At 55.8% G+C, this 21,265-nt stretch overlaps 1 protein-coding gene across 3 annotated transcripts; it reads right to left on the bottom strand.

The window, feature by feature from the left end:
• Positions 1-871: 871 nt before the first annotated feature.
• EMC10 (ER membrane protein complex subunit 10) lies at positions 872-13,035 on the bottom strand. Of its 3 annotated transcripts, none has more exons than XM_036405390.2 (7): positions 12,913-13,035; positions 11,634-11,691; positions 10,560-10,672; positions 9,497-9,601; positions 8,095-8,276; positions 6,621-6,714; positions 1,836-2,017 (listed from the first exon to the last, which is right to left on the bottom strand). In XM_036405390.2, the coding sequence occupies exons 1-7, from the start codon at positions 13,021-13,023 to the stop codon at positions 1,907-1,909; spliced, it is 774 nt and encodes a 257-aa protein (XP_036261283.2). In that variant the 5' UTR covers positions 13,024-13,035; the 3' UTR covers positions 1,836-1,906. The 3 variants fall into 3 exon arrangements, with proteins under 3 accessions (XP_054374139.1, XP_036261283.2, XP_054374138.1); XM_054518163.1 differs by lacking the exon at positions 1,836-2,017 and adding an exon at positions 6,394-6,516 and having other exon boundaries at positions 6,599-6,714; XM_054518164.1 differs by lacking the exon at positions 8,095-8,276 and having other exon boundaries at positions 872-2,017.
• Between the last annotated feature and the right edge of the window lie 8,230 nt (positions 13,036-21,265).

Genomic DNA, 21,265 nt, shown 5'->3' with positions numbered 1-21,265 from the left:
CACCCCTTCCCTTCATAACCCCTCCCCTACCCTGCATAGCTCCCGCCCTTAGCCCACGGCCCCGCCCCTCGGTTCTAGGCCCCGCCCCTACTTTGCATAGCGCCGCCCCCGCCCCGTCGCGGGCCCCGCTCCTCCCGCCGTGGGCCCAGGGGATCCTGAGCGCCGTCTGGGCCGCGTCGTCCCATTGCAAACCCGGGAAGCGCCCGCTCTGCAGCTGAGCCAGCAGCCACGGCCGCAGCCGCCGCGGGCCGCCCTCCGCCATCCCGGGACACCGAGAGAGACGGGACAGAGGGGAGACCGGGGACAGAGGGACCGGGGGGACAGCGGGGAGACCGGGGAACAGGAGGGGACAGAGGGGAAACCGGGGACAGCGGGGAGACGGGGGAACAGGAGGGGACAGCGGGGAAACCGGGGAGAGCGGGGACACAGGGGAAACCGGTGAGAGAGAGGACAGAGGAGAAACCGGAGACAGAGAGACAGGGGGGACAGCGGGACAGGAAGACGGGGGGAGAGAGTGACAGAGGGGACAGAGGAACAGGGGGGACGGGGACAGGGACAGCGGGGACAGCGGAGGGACCCGGGGCGATGCCGGGGCGAGCTGAGGGATCCGAGGGCGATCCCGGGGCGAGCTGAAGGGCCCGGAGCGATCCCGGGGCTCGGGGGAGCTGTGGAGTCCCGGACCCGCCGAGTGGCGGCCAAGCTTCCGGGAATTGACGTCACCGCGACGGCCACGTGATCTCCGCCGCCAATCAGCGGGCGCGCAAGCGGCACCGCCCCCGGCGTGAAGGGGCGTGGCAGCGCAAGCGGGGGTTCGCGGAAGGGGCGTGGCTAAAGTGCATTGGGCCGGTTGTTTGCATAAAGGGGCGTGGTTATAGATCATGGTGTCGTTTGCATAAATGGGCGTGGCTGACACACAAGGTACCAACGCTTTATTTGCATAAGGGGCGTGGTTTAGTGCACAACGCCTCCGCTGTATTTGCATAAAGGGGCGTGGCTGTAGCGCATGGATTCCTATTTGTATGAAGGGGCGTGGTTATTATGCACAGCACTGCCTCTGTATTTGCATAAAGGGGCGTGGCTATAACTTAGGCACCTCTTTTGTATTTGCATAAAGGCGCATTTTCTCTCGCATTTGCATAACGGGGCGTGTCCGTTTGTCCAAGCCCCGCCCCTTCTCCCCAATTCCCTGCCCGGGCTCCCCCCAAGGACGGAGCCGAGGATTTGGGGCCCCCCTGGACCCCCAGGAGGTCTCTGGGGTCCAGCCCAGGGACCCAAATTGGGGGGGGGGGCCACCCTCAGATTTAGGGGTTGACCCCCACATTTAGGGGATCACAGCCCGATTTAGGGGGTTCACACCCACATTTTGGGGTCCCACCCACATTTAGGGAGTCACACCCAGATTTGGGGGGGGTCACACCCACATTCGGGGGCTCACACTCAGATTTTGGGGTCTCACACCCGGATTTTGGGGTCACACCCACATTTGGGGGGTTCACACAGATTTGGGGGGGGTCACGCCCTGATTTGGGGTCACACCTGGATTTTGGGGGGGGGTCTCACCCGGATTTAGGTGGGGTCACAGAGATTTGGGGTCACACCCAGAATAACGGGGGTCCCACCCACATTTAGGGGCTCACACTCAGATTTGGGGGGGGGGGGTCTCACACCCCGATTTTGGGGGTCCCGCCCACATTTGGGGTGTGTCTCACCCAGATTTTGGGGTCACACAGAGATTTAGGGGGTCACACCCACATTTTGGGGTCCCACCCACACTGAGGGGGTCACACCCGGATTTGGGGGGGGTCTCACCCAGATTTTGGGGTCTCACGGCCACATTTGGGGTCACCCACATCTTTATTGCCCACGCCCCACATTGGGGGGTCCGGGGGGGATTTTGGGGGGGGTCTCACCTGACCCCCGCCCCCCCCCCGCCCCCCGTGCCCCCGCCCTGCGCCCCCCCAGCGTCGGGGGCTCCGGACATCATGAGGAAGAGCACGATGGGGATGATGTACATCCACTGCGGGGAGAGGGGAGGGGAGGTCAGCCCAAAATCAGCCCCAAAATCTGCCCCAAATTCAGCCCAAAAATCACCCCCTAAAATCAGCCCAGATCACCCCAATATCAGCCCAAAATCCACCCCAAAATCAGCCCAAATCCACACCAAAGTCCACCCAGAAGCAGCCCCAAAATCAGCCCCAAAATTACCCCAAATCCACCCCAAAATCCACTCCAAAATCACCCCAAAAGCAGCCCATAAAACTCCAAAATACACCCGTAAATCAGCCCTAAATCAGCCCCAAATCACCCCAAAATCAGCCCAGATCACCCCAAAATCCACCCCAAAATCAGGCCTGATCACCCCAAAATCCACTCCAAAATCAGCCCCAAATTCACCCCAAAATCAGCCCAGATCACCCCAAAATCCACCCAAAATGAGCCCAAATAACCCCAAATATCCACCCCAAATAACCCCAAATATCCACTCCAAAATCAGCCCAAATAACCCCAAAATTCGCCCCAAAATCACCCCAAACTTATCCCAAAATCCACCCCAAAATCCACCCCAAAATCAGGACCAAATCATCCCAAAATCCACCCAAAATGAGCCCAAATAACCCCAAATATCCACCCCAAAATCAACCCAAATATCCACTCCAAAATCAACCCAAATAACCCCAAAATCCACCCCACAATCACCCCAAAATCCACCCAAAATCACCCCAAAATGCGCCCCCAAATCAGCCCAAATCTGCTCAAATCACCAACATCAGCCCCAAATTACCCCAAAATCCACCCAAAATCAGCCCAACCACCCCAAAACCAGATCACCCCAAATCCACCCCAAAATTCCCCCTAAATCCACCCCAAAATCAGCCAAAATCCACCTCAAAATCCCCCCCAAATCAGCCCAAAAATCAGCCCCAAATCACTCCCCCAAAATCACCCCAAAATCCACCTCAGAATCAGCCCAAATCCACCCCCAAATCAGCCCCGAATTCACCCCAAAATCACCCCAAAATCAACCCAAATATCCACCCCGAAATCAGCCCAAATAACCCCAAAATTCACCCCAAAATCACCCCAAACTCATCCCAAAATCCACCCCAGAATCACCCCAAAATCCACCCAAAATCACCCCAAAATGCGCCCCCAAATCAGCCCAAATCTGCTCAAATCACCAAAATCAGCCCCAAATTACCCCAAAATCCACCCAAAATCAGCCCAAACCACCCCAAAACCAGATCACCCCAAATCCACCCCAAAATTCACCCCAAAATCACCCCAAAATCAGCCAAAATCCACCTCAAAATCCCCCAAAAATCAGCCCCAAATCACTCCCCCAAAATCACCCCAAAATCCACCTCAGAATCAGCCCAAATCCACCCCAAAATCAGCCCCGATCACCCCAATATCCACTCCAGAATCAGCCCCAAATTCACCCCAAAATCTGCCCCAAATCCACCCCAAAATCCACCCCAAAATCAGGCCTGATCACCCCAAAATCCACCCAAAATGAGCCTAAATAACCCCGAATATCCACCCCAAAATCAACCCAAATATCCACCCCGAAATCAGCCCAAATAACCCCAAAATTCGCCCCAAAATCACCCCAAACTCATCCCAAAATCCACCCCAAAATCCACCCCAAAATCCACCCCAAAATCCACCCCAGAATCACCCCAAAATCCACCCCAAAATGCGCCCCCAAATCAGCCCAAATCTGCTCAAATCACCAAAATCAGCCCCAAATTACCCCAAATCCACCCAAAATCAGCCCAGATCACCCCAAAACCAGATCACCCCAAATCCACCCCAGAATCAGCCTCAAATTCACCCCAAAATCTGCCCCAAATCCACCCCAAAATCCACCCAAAATGAGCCCAAATAACCCCGAATATCCACCCCAAAATCAACCCAAATAACCCCAAAATTCGCCCCAAAATCACCCCAAACTCACCCCAAAATCCACCCCAAAATCCACCCCAAAATCCACCCCAAAATCCACCTCAGAATCACCCCAAAATCCACCCCAAAATCACCCCAAAATGCGCCCCCAAATCAGCCCAAATCTGCTCAAATCACCAAAATCAGCCCCAAATTACCCCAAAATCCACCCAAAATCAGCCCAATTCACCCCAAAATCAGCCCAAATCCACACCAAAATTCCCCCAAAAATCACCCCAAAATCAGCCAAAATCCACCTCAAAATCCCCCAAAAATCAGCCCCAAATCACTCCCCCAAAATCACCCCAAAATCCACCTCAGAATCAGCCCAAATCCACCCCCAAATCAGCCCCGATCACCCCAAAATCCACCCCAAAATCTGCCCCAAATTCACTCCAAAATCAGCCCAGATCACCCCAAAATCCACCACAGAATCAGCCCAAATCCACACCAAAATCAGCCCCAAATTCACCCCAAAATCACCCCAGATCACCCCAAAATCCACCCAAAATGAGCCTAAATAAACCCAAATATCCACTCCAAAATCAACCCAAATAACCCCAAAATTCGCCCCAAAATCACCCCAAACTCATCCCAAAATCCACCCCAAAATCCACCCCAGAATCACCCCAAAATCCACCCCAAAATCACCCCAAAATCAGGACCAAATCACCCCCCCACAATCACCCCAAAATCACCCCAAAATCCACCCCACAATCACCCCAAAATCCACCCAAAATCACCCCAAAATGCGCCCCCAAATCAGCCCAAATCTGCTCAAATCACCAAAATCAGCCCCAAATTACCCCAAAATCCACCCAAAATCAGCCCAGATCACCCCAAAACCAGATCACCCCAAATCCACCCCAAAATCCACCCAAAAATCACCCCAAAATCAGCCAAAATCCACCTCAAAATCCCCCAAAAATCAGCCCCAAATCACTCCCCCAAAATCACCCCAAAATCCACTCCAGAATCAGCCCCAAATTCACCCCAAAATCTGCCCCAAATCCACCCCAAAATCAGGCCTGATCACCCCAAAATCCACCCAAAATGAGCCCAAATAACCCCGAATATCCACCCCAAAATCAACCCAAATATCCACCCCAAAATCAACCCAAATAACCCCAAAATTCGCCCCAAAATCCACCCCAAACTCATCCCAAAATCCACCCCAAAATCCACCCCAAAATCCACCTCAGAATCAGCCCAAATCCACCCCCAAATCAGCCCCGAATTCACCCCAAAATCACCCCAAAATCAACCGAAATATCCACCCCGAAATCAGCCCAAATAACCCCAAAATTCACCCCAAAATCACCCCAAACTCATCCCAAAATCCACCCCAAAATCACCCCAAAATCCACTCCAAAATCCACCTCAGAATCACCCCAAAATCCACCCAAGCCAGCCCAGAACACCCCAAAATCAGCCCATGTAACCCCAATATCAGCCCCAAAATCAGCCCAAACCACCACAAAATCCACCTCAAAATCCCCCAAAAATCAGCCCAAAATCACTCCCCCAAAATCACCCCAAAATCCACCTCAGAATCAGCCCAAATCCACCCCAAAATCAGCCCCGATCACCCCAAAATCCACCCCAAAATCAGCCCCAAATTCACCCCAAAATCAGCCCCGATCACCCCAAAATCCACCCCAAAATCAGCCCCAAATTCACCCCAAAATCAGCCCCGATCATCCCAAAATCAGGCCCCCAAAATCAGCCCCAAATTCACCCCAAAATCAGCCCAGATCATCCCAAAATCCACTCCAAAATCAGCCCCAAATTCACCCCAAAAGCAGCCCAGATCACCCCAAAATCCACCCCAAAATCAGCCCCAAATTCACCCCAAAATCAGCCCCGATCACCCCAAAATCCACCCCAAAATCAGGCCTGATCACCCCAAAATCTGCCCCAAATCCACCCCAAAATCCACCCCAAAATCAGGCCTGATCACCCCAAAATCTGCCCCAAATCCACCCCAAAATCCACCCCAAAATCAGGCCTGATCACCCCAAAATCTGCCCCAAATCCACCCCAAAATCCACCCCAAAATCAGGCGTTTTGGGGGTGTCAGGGTGGGATTTTGGGGTGTCCCAGAGGGGTTCTGGGTGTGTTTTTGGGGTGTCAGGGCGGGATGCTGGGATACCCCAGGTGGATTTTGGGGCGCCCCAGGTGATTTTTGGGGTTCCCAGGTGTTCCTGGGGTGTCAGGGTGGGATTCTGGGGTGTCTGGGTGGGTTTTTGGGTGTTCCAGGTGTTTTTGGGGTGTCCCAGGGGGGGTCTGGGTGGGATTTTGGGGTGTCCCAGATGATTTTTGGGGTGTCCCAGGGGGGGTCTGGGTGGATTTTGGGGTGTCCCAGGTGTTTTTTGGGGTGCCCCAGGTGTTTTTTGGGGTGTCAGGGTGGATTTTGGGGTGTCCCAGGTGTTTTTTGGGGTGCCCCAGGTGTTTTTGGGATGTCAGGGTGGATTTTGGGGTGTCCCAGGTGATTTTTGAGGTGCCCCAGATGTTTTTTGGGGTGTCAGGGCTGGTTTTGGGGTGTCCCACGTGGATTTTGGGGTGTCCCAGGTGTTTTTTGGGGTGTCAGGGCTGGTTTTGGGGTGTCCCACGTGGATTTTGGGGTGTCCCAGGTGTTTTTGGGGTGCCCCAGGTGTTTTTGGGGTGTCCCTCACGTATTTGGCAAAGAAGGATTTCTGCTCCTGGGGGTTCCGGGCGCGCTGGGCCTGCTCCTGCTCCAGGTGCCGGATGAAGGCGGCGGTCTCGGGGCTGGGGACACCAACGGGGACATTGGGGACACCAATGGGGACATTGGGGACACCAATGGGGACATTGGGGACATTGGGGACATTGGGGACATTGGGGACGGGACACGCGGGGTCACAGCCACCCCAGACCTTGCCCCCTGCCCCCATGGGTGTCCCCACGAAAGCTGAACCAGCCCCAAAATTCCCCCCATTGTCCCCACGGTGTCCCCATTGTCCCCACGGTGTCCCACGGTGTCCCCATTGTCCCCACAGTGTCCCCATTGTCCCCACAGTGTCCCACAGTGTCCCCCCATGTCCCACTGTCCCCATATCCCCCCCCATCCTCCTTGTCCTCCTGCCCTCCCATGTCTCCATGTCCTCCCCCGTCCCCCCTGTGTCCCCCCTTGTCCCTGTGTCCCCTCCCATCCCCTGTCCCCTCCAAATCCCCCCCGTTCCCCCTGTCCCGTGTCCATGTGTCCCTCCTACATCCCCCCATGTCCCCATATCCCTCTGTCCCCTGTCCCCCTGTCCTGCGTCCCCCCCATGTCCCCTGTCCCGCCCATCCCCATCCCCATCCCTGTCCCTGTGTCCCCTGTCACCCATGTCCCCTGTCCCCGTCCCCTGTCCCTGTCCCCCTGTCCCTGTGTCCCTGTGTCCCCTGTCCCCATCCCCTGTCCCCCTGTCCCCACGTCCCCATGTCCCCTGTTCCCGTGTCCCCATCCCCTGTCCCCGTGTCCCCTGTCCCCTGTCCCCGTGTCCCCACGTCCCCATGTCCCCTGTCCCCCTCTCCCCATCCCCTGTCCCCCTGTCCCCTGTTCCCATCCCATGTCCTTGACCCCTGTCCCCTGTCCCCTGTCCCCTGTCCCCATGTCCCCATCCCCTGTCCCCATCCCTGTCCCTGTGTCCCCCTGTCCCTGTGTCCCCCTCTCCCCATCCCCTGTCCCCCTGTCCCCATGCCCCCATCCCCTGTCCCCGTCTCCCCATGTCCCCTGTCCCCCCATTCCCTGTCCCCCTGTCCCCTGTCCCCATGTCCCCATCCCCTGTCCTTGACCCCTGTCCCCTGTCCCCGTGTCCCCTGTCCCTGTGTCCCCTGTCCCATGTCCCGTCCCCCTGTTCCCATCCCCTGTCCCCTGTCCCCGTGTCCCCCTTTCCCCATCCCCTGTCCCCTGTCCCCATGTCCCCATCCCCTGTCCCCGTGTCCCCATGTCCCCATCCCCTGTCCCCCTGTCCCCTGTCCCCATCCCCTGTCCCCTGTCCCCGTGTCCCCATGTCCCCATCCCCTGTCCCCCTGTCCCCGTGTCCCCTGTCCCCCTGTCCCCGTGTCCCCATGTCCTCATCCCCTGTCCCCGTGTGCCCTGTCCCCATGTCCCCATCCCCTGTCCCCGTGTCCCCTGTCCCTCACGTGGCCGCGGGCAGGGGCTGTCTCAGTGCCACCGAGGTGTTGAAGAGCTCCAGGTGCTCGTCCTCCACCCAGGTGCCCCTGCAGGTGCCAGGGGCTGCCACCACCCCCAGGGCCACCACGTGCCCGGCCACGTCCAGGTGCAGGGACAGCTGATCCGACAGGTGGGACTCCAGCAGGGCACACTGGGGACACGGGGACACGTCAGGGGACATGAGGGGACAGGTGAGGGGACAGGGGGACACAGGGACACAGTGCCACCACGTCCAGGTGCAGGGACAGCTGATCCGACAGGTGGGACTCCAGCAGGGCACACTGGGGACACGGGGACACGTGAGGGGACATGAGGGGACATGGGGACACATCAGGGGACAGGGGGACACAGGGACACAGTGCCACCACGTCCAGGTGCAGGGACAGCTGATCCGACAGGTGGGACTCCAGCAGGGCACACTGGGGACACGGGGACACGTGAGGGGACATGAGGGGACATGAGGGGACATGAGGGGACAGTGCCACAGGGGGACATGCGAGGAGAGAGGGACATGGGGCCACAACATGGGGGCACATGAGGGGACAGGGGCACAGGGACACGGGCACATGAGGGGACAGGGACATGGGGCCACCTGAGGGGACACAGAGACACGGGGGACATGGGGTGATGGTGGCACAGGGACACGTGAGGGGACGGGGACATGGGGACATGGGTGATAGTGGCACAGGACACGTGAGGGGACACAGGGGACACAGGGGACACAGGGGGACATGAGGGGACAGGGACACAGGGTGAGGGCACTGAGGGGACAATGGAGGGACACAGGGAGGGTGGCAGGGACATGGGGGGACATGGGGGGACAAGGGGCAGGAGGACCCCGGGGTGTCCCAGGGGTGTCCCAGGGGTGTCCCAGGGGGTGACACAGGGGGTGACAGAGGTCAGGAATGTCCCAGGGGTGTCCCAGAGGGTGTTCCCAGGCTGTCCCAGGTGTCCCAGGTTGTCCCCAGGGATGTCCCAGGTGTCCCCAGGGTGTCCCAGATGTCCCAGGGGGGTCCCAGGGCGTGACACAGGGGGTGACAGAGGTCAGAGCTGTCCCCAGAGTGTCCCCGGGTGTCCCCAGGCTGTCCCAGGTGTTCCCAAGAGGGTATCCCAAGGTGTCCCCAGAGTGTCCCCGGGTGTCCCCGGGTATCCCAAGGTGTCCCCAGGGTGTCCCCAGATGCCCCAGAAGTGTCCCAGAAGTGTCCCCAGGTGTCCCAACTCAGCTGTTCCAGGGGGTGTCCCAGGGGGTGACACAGGTCACGGTGTCCCCAGGGGTGTCCCCAGGGGTGTCCCCAGGGTGTCCCCAGGGGTGTCCCCAGGGGTGTCCCCAGGGTGTCCCCAGGGGTGTCCCCAGGTGTCCCCGTCACTCACCGCCCTCACGAAGGAGGTGACGAACTCGGTGTCCCCGTCCTCGCCAGGGCCCGGGGGCCTGCGGGGCACCCGCACCCGGTACAGCCCATCCCGAGCTGCCACCTCCTGTGGGGACAGTGTCACCCAGTGTCACCCAGTGTCACCCAGGGTCACCTCAGTGTCTCCCAATGTCACCTCAGTGTCACCCAATGCCACCCAGGGTCACCTCAGTGTCACCTCAGTGTCACAAAGAGTCACCCAGGGTCACCTCAGTGTCAGCCAGTGTCACCCAGTGTCACCTCAGTGTCACCCAATATCACCCAGGGTCACCTCAGTGTCACCCAGTGTCACCCAATGTCACCCAGTGTCTCCCAATGTCACCCAGTGTCACCTCAGTGTCTCCCAATGTCACCTCAGTGTCACCCAATGTCACCCAGGGTCACCCAGTGTCTCCCAATGTCACTCAGTGTCACCTCAGTGTCACCCAATGCCACCCAGGGTCACCCAGTGTCACCTCAGTGTCACCCAGTGTCACCCAGTGTCTCCCAATGTCACCCAGGGTCACCTCAGTGTCACCTCAATGTCACCCAGTGTCACCTCAGTGTCTCCCAATGTCACCCAATGTTCCCCCCCCCCCCCCCGGTGTCACCCCAGTGTCACCCGTGTGTCACTTCATCACCCCAGGGTCACCTCCGCATCCCTTCAGTGTCACCCCAATGTCCCCCACACTGTCTCCCCGTGTCCCCCGCATGTCCGTCTGTCCGTCTGTCGCTCACCCTCAGCCGCGCTCTCTCCTCCTCCCCTGCTGTCCCCATGTCCCCGTTGCTGTCCCCATGTCTGTCTGTCTGTCCGTCTGTCTGTCCGTCTGTCACTCATCCTCAGCCGCGCTCTCTCCTCCTCCTCTGCTGTCCCCATGTCCCCATGTCCCCGTTGCTGTCCCCATGTCTGTCTGTCTGTCCCCCTGTCTGTCCGTCTGTCGCTCACCCTCAGCCGCGCTCTCTCCTCCTCCCCTGCTGTCCCCATGTCCCCGTTGCTGTCCCCATGTCCCCATGTCCCCATGTCCGTCTGTCCGTCTGTCGCTCACCCTCAGCCGCGCTCTCTCCTCCTCCCCCAGCGGTTTCTGCGCCAGCGCCAGCGCGGGCTCGGGGCCCCAGCTCAGGGACAGCGACCCCCGGCGGCGGAACCGCGGAACGTCATCTGTGGGGACGGACAGACGGACAGGGGGACAGGGGGACAGGGGGACAGGGACAGGGATGGGGACAGAGGGACAGGGATGGGGACAGAGGGACAGAGGGACAGGGATGGGGACAAGGGGACAGGGGGACAGAGGGAACAGAGGGGACAGAGGGGAGACGGACAGAGGGACAGAGGGGAGGGACAGGGACAGAGGAGACGGGGATGGGGACGGGGACAAGGACAGAGGGGACAGGGACAGGGGACAGAGAGGACAGGGATGGGGACATGGGGACAGAAGGGATAGAGGGGACAGAGAGACAGGGGGACAGAGGGACAGGGATGGGGACAGGGGGGACAGAACACACAGAGGGGACAGGGACAAGGACAGAGGGGACAGTGGGGACAGGGACAGGGATGGGGACAGAGGGGACAGGGAACAGGGACACAGACAGGGACAGGGGACAGGGACACGGATGGAGGGAGAGGGGACATGGGGACAGGGGATATGGGGACATTGGGACACAGCGCTGGCAGCGGGGACAGCCTGGTCCCCCTGCCCCCGGTGCCATTCCTGTACCCCCAGTGCCACCCTCAGCCCATGTCCCCAGTGCCACCCTGTCCCCGTGTCCTCAGTGCCATCCCTGTGTCCCCAGTGCCATCTCCATGTCCCCAGTGCCACCCTCAGCCCATGTCCCCAGTGCCATCCCTGTGTCCCCAGTGCCATCTCCATGTCCCCAGTGCCACCCTGTCCCCGTGTCCCCAGTGCCACCTCCATGTCCCCATCCTGTCACCCAGCTCAGTGTCCCCGATGTCCCCATTTCCATGTCCCATGTCCCCATATCCCAGTGTCCCCAGTGTCCCCAATGTCCCAATCCCCCTGATGTCCCCAATGTCCCCAATGTTCCCAATCTCCCCGATGTCCCCAATGTCCCCAGTGTCCCCAATGTCCCCCAATGTCCCCAGTGTCCCCAGTGCCCCTCACCCAGCTCGAAGGAGTGCTCCAGGGTCAGGCTCACCCGGCAGCTCTCGGTGTCACCGGCCTGGGGGGGACATGGGGGGGACACCAGGACAGGGACACCAGGACAGGGACACCAGGGGTGACACGAGGGTGGCACCAGGACAGGAACATGGCGGGGACAGGGGGTGGCACCAGGACAGGGACACGGAGGTGACACGGGGGGGACACCAGGACAGGGACACCAGGGGGACATGGTGGGGACACCAGGGGGACACGGGGATGGCACCATGAGGACACCAGGACAGGGACACGGGGGGGACACGGGGGTGACATGGGGGTAAGACCCCGCAGACCTCATGAATATTAATGATCAGCCCCGCGCCCTCATTAATACTAATGAGGCTCCGCAGCCTCATCCCCCTCATGAATATTAATCACCTGGCAGGACCCAGGCCCCTCATTAGCATTAATGAGCTGGAAGCAGTAAGCTCATTAATTTGAACCGCGTTAATTAATATTAATGAGGGCAGCACGCAGCCCCGCCCCTCCCAGGTAAAGGAGCTGTTTATACGAAGCCTAATTAATATTAATGAGGAAAGACACGTGGTCCCGCCCCTCCCGGATACGGGCGCTGTTTAGACACACCCTAATTAATATTAATGAGGGCAGCACACGGCCCCGCCCCTCGGGGCTACCGGCGATTATGCTTACACGCCCCCTAATTAATATTAATGAGGGAAACCACGCGGCCCCGCCCATTGAGGCTACTGGCGATTATACATACACGCCCCCTAATTAATATTAATGAGAGTTTCCGGCACGGGGTCCTAATGAGGACCGGGTACCGGGTACCGGGTGCTGTCCCCGCACCGAGGCCGCTCCCGGGGCCCGCAGAGGCCGAGCCCGGTGGCTGCCGGTACCGGAGCCCCCCCGGCAGAGCCCCCGGTACCGGTACCGGTGTCGGTTCCCCCCCGGCAGAGCCCCCCGGTACCGGAGCCCCCGTGCTCACCCTGGTGCCGGTGCCGGTTCCCCCCCGGCAGAGCCCCCGGTACCGGAGCCCCGCCTCGCTCACCCCGGTACCGGAGCCCCCCCTGCTCACCCTGGTGCCGGTTCCCTCCCCGCTCCCCCCGGTACCGGAGCCCCCCCTGCTCACCCTGGTGCCGGTGCCGGTGCCGGTTCCCCCCCGGCAGAGCCCCCGGTACCGGAGCCCCGCCTCGCTCACCCCGGTACCGGAGCCCCCCCTGCTCACCCTGGTGCCGGTTCCCTCCCCGCTCCCCCCGGTACCGGAGCCCCCCCTGCTCACCCTGGTGCCGGTGCCGGTGCCGGTTCCCCCCCGGCAGAGCCCCCCGGCCTCGCCCAGCGCCGCCCCCGCCGCCAGCAGCGCCAGCACCGGCAGCGGCCACGGCGCCGCCATCTTGGAGCGCGGGGCACGGCGGGAACGGGGCGGGGCCAGCGCGGGGGGCGGGGCCAGATCAAGGGGCGGGGCCAGCGCGGCGGCTGGGCCAATTCGGGGGCGGGGCTAGAGCGGGTGGGCGGGGCTGGAGCTGATGGGTGGGGGTAGAGCGAGGGGGCGGGGCTAGAGCGGGTGGGCGGGGCTGGAGCTGATGGGTGGGGGTAGAGCGAGGGGGCGGGGCTAGAGCGGGTGGGCGGGGCTGGAGCTGATGGGTGGAGGTAGAGCGAGGGGGCGGGGCTAGAGCGGGGGCGCGATCATTAGGAGGCGTGGTCAGGGGTGGGCGGGGTCTAATGAAAGGGGAGTGGCTTCTGTGAGGGGGCGGGGCCAACACGGTGCTTCCATTTGTGTGTTCCCGCCCCAAATCCAGCCTGGGAACCCCCAGGATGGACAGAGGGGCCCCCGCCAGTGACCTCTGACCCCCCCAATGGCCTCTGACCCCTCCAGGACAAACAGAGCGACCTCCCCAGTGACCCCTGACCCTTCCCAGTGACCCCTGATGTAGTAAACCCCATAGATTTAGGAAAAGCACCATGGAGGATATGAACAATAGGAATGCTGAAACAGCAAAAGAAAATTCCTGTTTTCTTGTCCTCCACCCCTTAACCTACCTCTGTAACCCTATAAGGCAATGTCATGTTAACCCCTTACCCATTGGTCAAGCTTGGATCCTTTCCAACCCTATAAAAGAAGCATACTGTACCCCATTAGGAGAGAAAGAAGAAGAGCAGAGACCCTTCACGGACCTCCCCAAATAAAGCCATCTTCGTGGAACAGCCTGCGCCTTCTCCTTCTCCTCTCTCTCCGTCTGCTGCAGCCTCCAGCCCAGGGCACCACTACCTTGCAAGCAGAGCTGAAATCCTGAGAGCTTGCAATCACTATAGAGCTGATAATCACCATGCTTGCTAGATGGTAGCCCTGCGGTCTTGGCATGAGCGAGCGAGCTTCGGGCACCCGGTCCCTACCCAGGGACTGAGCTCCTGAGCCCTAGTGCTCTGCATTATGATAAGGCCAAATAAGAGGCTTTATTAAAGTGGCAGCCCAACTACTTCGGATTTGGACCCCCCCAGAGGCGATATCCGTCGGTTGAGCAACGAAGCCCCCCTGGGGTTTTCTGTGATTGCCTGTTCGGGAAGCCGCTCCTTCTGTGAAGGGACTTTTCGTTTTAGAAAATCCTTTCCCCAGGAGGGTCAGTTCGACACTCAAAACTTACATCTGAACGACAGAAAGTTCCGAGGAGAACTGACGCAGCAGACCCCTTCCACAGATCTTGGACCCCAGGAATTGTAAGTATTAGCTAATATTGCGCGCATAACTTTGGGGCTCTAAAACTTTTTTTTTCGGGTTTTTTTTCTTTTTTTTTTCACGTTTTTTCTGCTGGAAGGGCTAACCATTAACATGGGTAAAATTTTTAGTACTTTAAAACTAAGTAAAACCGAGAGAGAGATATATTCAACTATTTTAGAAATCTTATCTGCTAACAACTTCTCCTTTTCTAAAGGCAAGCTCTCAAAAACTAATCTTAAAAAATTTGTAACTTGGATTATTTCGCAATACCCTGATACTGATAAGAAAGCAGTCATTGAAAATTCGTTTTGGGATATGATCGGGAACACAATATATATCTCCCAAACAAACCAGGATTTCTCTGTAACTAACTATTTGCCTTTATTCCATATAATAACTAAAACCGTTGAAAGATTTAACAGAGAAAAAATCTTGCAGGGCTTAACAGATACTTCCTCTTCAAATAGTAACAAGATCGATAAGGACTCAGAGGAATGTCACTTGCATATCTCACACCACCCCTTTGGTCCTAAAGTCCCTCTCGCCTCCGTTACTCCTAAAGCAGAGGTTACGCTGCCCACCCCAGTTCCCCCCGCCACATCCTCCACTCCTGCAGGACCTGCGCTGCCCAACTCCGCGAATCCTATCTTATCTGTAACTCCACACATCCCCCCTACCCCTGGCTCGGCTTCCTCCTTGCTTCCGGTCCCGGGGGTCCCTTTTCCTGCCTCTGCCGCCCCCTCCACCCCTGCGTCGGCTCTTCCCCCCGCTGCTGTGTACCCCCCCACCCCTGCGCTGATGTCCCCCACCATCCCTCCCGCCGCCGCGCCCACCGCCCCCACTCCCCCCGCCCCGGCTCCGACCAGCCCGGCCCCTCCCGCGGGCTCCCCGAGCCTCACCCCCGCCGCTCCCGAGCCCGTGTCCATCTCCACCCCCTCCCCCTGCTCCCTGCCTGCCACAGCAGGGGGACCTCGCACAAGCGCAGTCCCAGACACCCCCCACGGTGCTACCCCCCCCCACCCGGTCCTGTGTGTGCTGTGCTGCCATCCCAGCTCCAGTGGCACCTCCCCCCGGCCAGGTCATGCCATGTCTCCCCCCCCAGCCATTGAAACCTTTGAAAAACGCTTCTAAACGAAAAAAGCGCAAGTCACGGATAGCAACCCTCCCTCAGTCCTCCTCAGAGGACCAGAGCTCTTGCAGTGAATCTGATTCTGATACGATCCACACGGATCCATGGGCTCGTATTAAAGTAGAAGCGACAAAGGCTGGAGACTGGGAGCTGGCACAGAAGATTAATGCTTTCCCAGTAGAATATAAGCAAGGACGGAATGGTGGCGAGTCCGCTATAAAGACGTGGAAAGCTAACTCCAATAAGGAACTAGTGCAATTAAGAAATATAGCCAAAGAACATGGGCGAAGCTCACATATTTTTAGAAATTTCCTAGAAGCCATGTTCTCAGCACATGTCTTACTTCCCCACGATGTAAAAAATATTTCACACTGCCTCCTGTCCCCAGCAGAATATTTGTTATGGGACAGGCATTGGAAAAGACATTTAAAAACGCTATCAGATTCATATTCTGCGGATGCTAATAAGACGAATTTTACAGTAGCCCAACTAGCTGGTGAAGGTGACTTACAGAAACCAGCAGACCAATTGGAAACCTTGAATAAAGAGGCACTGCAGGACATCGCTCTTGCAGCAAAAACCTCTTTACTTCTCGTGCATGATGAGTCAATGCCAACAATGCATTTTTCTGCTATTAAACAAGGGACAGATGAAAGTTTTATCAAATTTGTGGACAGACTTAGAGATGCTTTGGAGAAACAGATCGAGAGCACAGAGGCAAAGAAGGAACTCTTATGTAAACTTGCCTTGTGTAACTCTAATGAAAAATGCAAAGCCATTTTGAGGTCTCTACCCATGGATACAGACCCCACCATAGAGCAAATGCTGGAATGCTGTACACGTCACACGTCCACGGAAAATACAGTGGCCCAAGCAGTTGCTAAAGGTATTGCTGAAGGAGTTTCTGGTGCATATACAGTAATAGCTTCTAAAGACCAACCTAAATGCTATCACTGTGGAGATCTTGGACATTATATAAAGGACTGCCCAGAGAGATCACACCCCCGATACCACCGTAACAATTACCAAAGACCCCAGAATCAGCAGCGCTACCAGCAGCATTCGGGAAACTTCTTGCCCCGCCCGGTCGAGCCCCGGGCGCTGACAACAAATCAAAGGCCACCCAGACCCAACCCCGCACCAGCCCAGGATGTTCCGGACCACAAGAAGAGGATCCAACCCACGGGGCAACCCAGATGGGAACCTGCCGTCAACTGGTAACTGCTTTGTCCATTGACTTTAATAATGAGAATGTTCACCGTGTTCCCACAGGCAAATATGGGCCAAAAGGTGGTCCTTCGCATATTTTAATTATAGGTGACTCTCTTAATAGCCCAAAGGAGATCTTCGTTGTTCCAGAAGTGCTGACAGTGCAGCCAGGACAAGAGATTCTCGTCCAGGTATGCTGCATAGACTCACCATTTTTTCTTTCAAAGGGAACTCCAATAGCACAAGCCTTTTTACTCCCAAAGGATCACAGGGAACAGATTCCTCTCAACCCTACAGCTATGTGGGCACAAGTTGTGGGACCATCCAAGCCTACCATCGAGTGCGGCCTCACCTGCAAAGGCGAGAAGACCCACCTACCAGGGATGCTGGACACCGGTGCTGATGTGACCATCATCGCCCGCTCAGAATGGCCAGCACACTGGGATCTACAACCTGTTGCAGGCATGATTTCAGGGATTGGTGGAGCCACAGTGTCCATGAGAAGCAAGAACAACATCCTTGTGGAAGGGCCTGAAGGCAAGCTGGCAACCATTCGTCCATTTGTGGTAAGGGCCCCCATCACCCTTTGGGGCAGAGACGTTCTATCCCAGTGGGGAGCTTCTCTACATATTCCCACTCAGGATTTCTAATTGGGGTCACTGAAGTAAGCGCGCTGCCAGAAACACCTCGTCTCACCTGGAAAAGTCACAAGCCACTCTGGATTGAACAGTGGCCCCTCAATAAAGTCAAACTGCGCGCCCTAAACACCCTCGTGGAAGAACAGCTCGCAAAAGGCCACATAGTGGAGTCCAACAGCCCTTGGAACTCTCCAGTCTTCGTTCTACCAAAGCCTGGGACAAACAGGTGGAGGCTCCTCCACGACCTTCGCAGAATCAACGAGGCCATCGAGGACATGGGCCCCCTCCAGCCTGGCCTGCCCTCCCCATCGATGCTGCCTAGAGACTGGATACTTGCTATCATAGACATTAAGGACTGTTTCTTCAGCATTCCTCTGCACCCTGAGGATGCTCCACGGTTTGCTTTTTCCGTTCCCTCTCTTAACAAGGAGGCCCCGCTCAAAAGATATCATTGGCGTTATCTTCCTCAAGGACTAAAAAACAGCCCCACTATTTGCCAGTGGTACGTGGCTCACATCCTGTCTCCCATTCGGAAATCATTCCCCGATGCTATCATCCATCACTACATGGATGACATCCTGGTGTGTGCTTCAGACAAAGCTTACTTGGACAATACAGTTAAAAAGACTATTGAAACCATAGAAAAGGCAGGAATGGAGATTTGTGAGGATAAAATCCAGTACACCAAGCCATGGACTTACTTTGGAGTCCAGATCCGGGAAAGGACCATCGTACCTCAGCAGCTCACCATAAATGACGACCCAAAAACCCTCAGGGACTTACACAGCCTGTGTGGATCCATCAACTGGGTACGTCCACTGCTAGGAATTACAACAGAGGACCTTGCTCCCTTGTTCAACCTTCTTTGCGGACCTAAGGACCTGGACTCTCCCTGCACTCTCACAGAAGAAGCCAGAGGTGCCATCACTAAAGTCCAGGAAGCCCTGTCTTCATGCAAAGCCCATCGCTTCGAGCCCAGTCTGCCTTTCAAGTTCATCATCCTGGGAAAAGCACCTCGATTCCATGGACTGATATTCCAATGGGACTCACAGCTTCGAGACCCTTTGTTGATACTGGAATGGATCTTTACAAATAGCCAGCCCACAAAGACACTTACCACCTACCAGGAGGTCATAGCACATTTAATAAAAAAGGCAAGGACTCGCCTTCGATCTCTTTCAGGTTGTGAGTTCGAATGCATATACTTACCAATAACTCTTACAGACTTTGAGGATTTGATCCAGACCAATGAAAGCCTCCAGTTTGCCCTGGATAGCTACACGGGCCAAATTTCAGTTAAGATCCCAAAACACAAACTTTTTAACCCTGATGTAACCTTCCATTTGATTCCAAAACAAATCCAAAGTAGAAAACCTCTCAAGGCTCTAACACTCTTTACAGATGGCTCAGGGTCTTCCCACAAGTCGGTGGTTACATGGAGAGACCCCCAAACACAAGATTGGCACTCTGACATACAAATAGTGGAGGGATCTCCACAGATCGCAGAATTAGCAGCCGTTGTCAGAGCCTTTGAAAAGTTTGAAAACGAGCCTTTCAATCTGGTTACAGATTCAGCTTATGTCGCTGGGATAGCGATGAGAGCAGAACATGCTCTTCTCAAAGAGGTCTCTAATCCAAAGTTGTACCAACTGCTCTCTAAATTAATATCCCTAATCTCCCACAGAAAGCAACCTTACCATATAATGCATGTGAGGTCACACACAGACCTCCCAGGTTTTGTTGCAGAAGGCAACAGAAAAGCGGATGCATTAGCAATGGCAGCAGAAACTGCTAATGTTCCTAACATCTTTGCCCAGGCAAAGTTGTCACACGCGTTTTTTCATCAAAATATACCTGCCCTTATGAGAATGTTTAAGCTCTCAAAGGATCAGGCAAAGGCTATCGTGGCTACGTGTCCGAACTGTCAGAACTATCAGATACCATCCATGGGGATGGGAGTCAATCCCCGAGGTCTGAATAGCTGCCAGCTGTGGCAGACAGATGTAACTCACTTCGCACCTTTTGGAAGATCAAAATACGTGCATGTATCGGTCGACACGTTTTCAGGAGCAGTATTTGCATCATCACATGCAGGAGAAAATACCATGCACACAATAAAACACTTTCTCTTTGCTTTTGCCGCCCTGGGTGTACCAAAAGAGATTAAAACAGATAATGGACCAGCCTACACTTCCCGCAAGTTAAAGGAGTTCTTCAGTGAATGGGGAATAGCACACAAGACCGGCATACCTGTAAACCCCACAGGACAATCCATCGTGGAAAGGACACATCAAACCCTCAAAAGAGTCCTTGATCAACAGAACAGAGACATGAGAATCACATCTCCAGTGGAAAGACTTTGCAAGGCTCTCTACGTCATCAACTTCCTGAACTGTACAGCATCAGAGCCTGACCCACCAATACTTCGCCACTTTGCAAATACCACCCAAGCAAAGCTCACTGAGAAACCACCTGTGCTCGTGAAGGACCCTGAAACACACCAAATTTCTGGGCCTCACCAGTTGATTACCTGGGGTAGAGGATATGCGTGCGTGCTACTACCATCCGGTCCGAGGTGGTACCCCGGAAAAAACATAAAGCCATACCTAGGCACTGAGAACACTACTCCTGCAAACGGGAACAAGAACGCTCCAGAGGCAAACACAAGACACCTCAAAACCAAACCAGCTCTGCCTGGAGACGAAGACGTCGCCGAATACCCACAAACACAAGAACAGACCACCCCATTACAAGACAGCAGACAAAACTGAAAAGCTAAACAACAGTCTGCTGCATCAGACCATAGATAGCCTTAACACAAAAGTGTTCTCTGAACTATATGTTGTTACACTGGTTTTTTTTTGTATTTAAAGAAAGAAAAAAGAAAAAAAAAAAAAAAGAAACACCGTTATTCCCCCTCCCTAATCTTTTAAAACCCCTTAACCCTCTACCCACTCCTCCCATAGTGTAGCTTAGAAATTAAAAGAAAAAGGGGGGGAGGAGGGGAACAAGAAAAGAACAAGGCAGAAAACCCTCTCATCATAAAGATAACAAATTCTGCTTATATTCCCTATCAGAAGCCCTATTCCTGCCCAAAGATGAAAAATATCTCCGTTGCTGCTGTCCTCATTGCTGCCTGGATGTTCTTCACCGTACCGCATGCCTTCGGCTGGATTAGCCCACAGCCTAGCCATAATGTTTGGGTAACCTTAGCAAAAACATTAAAACAGGACAACATGTGCTTGTCCATGGGAAGCATTGATAACCCACTTTCCACATGTCTAGTAGGAATTCCCTTTGTAGCAGATGACTGGCCTGTCTATAACTCAGAGATTCTCCGCACCACAGGTAAGAGACCCAATGTGGTTGATACTTGAGACGAGTGGACAAAAATTCTGCCAGATGCTCGAGAGGAACCCCAAGAATTAGATCTGTTGGGGTCCTCCAAGGCCACATACTGCGTCAAATTTTACTTTAGACGTCCAAAAAACAATTGGCCAGAAACTGACCAGAACAAAAACACATATCGAAAAGAGATATCACCAATTAACAAAGCCTATAACTCTCACGATTGGTGCAATTACACGGCTCGTGTGATTTCTGTGTCCTCTCTCCATCCCAAAGTATTACCCAAGGGAATGTTTCTCATCTGTGGTGACAGAGTATGGGCTGGGATCCCCTCCCGACTCCAGGGAGGTCCCTGTACCCTTGGAAAACTTTCTACCCTTACACCAAACATCACCCTGTTACATAATTGGAAAAAAGAAAGCGAATCAAAACGACAAAAAAGGTCCTACACTGAATTTGATGAAAATTGTGATCCTAAATTATACGATTGGAACAAACCAAAAAAGATTGCTGTCTCCCTGTTCTTACCCTGGGTAGCTGCAGCTAAAGCCCTCGGTGAAATCAATCACCTTGGGTGCTGGCTCAGTAAACAAGC

This window comes from Molothrus ater, chromosome 37 (assembly GCF_012460135.2).
Source record: "Molothrus ater isolate BHLD 08-10-18 breed brown headed cowbird chromosome 37, BPBGC_Mater_1.1, whole genome shotgun sequence".
Classification (NCBI taxonomy): Eukaryota; Metazoa; Chordata; class Aves; order Passeriformes; family Icteridae; genus Molothrus; species Molothrus ater.
The sequence above is the reverse complement of the archived record's forward strand: the minus strand, read 5'-3'. Positions and strand labels throughout refer to the sequence as shown.

Excerpts from the sequence above, each read along its gene's own strand:
- EMC10 (XM_036405390.2), bottom strand. The coding sequence starts at position 13,023 with ATGGCGGCGCCGTGGCCGCTGCCGGTGCTGGCGCTGCTGGCGGCGGGG. Across the intron at positions 11,692-12,912 it reads GCACCGGCACCGGCACCAGG|GCCGGTGACACCGAGAGCTG; the intron begins GTGAGCAGGGGG and ends TGTCCCCCCCAG. Across the intron at positions 8,277-9,496 it reads TCACCTCCTTCGTGAGGGCG|TGTGCCCTGCTGGAGTCCCA; the intron begins GTGAGTGACGGG and ends CCGTGTCCCCAG.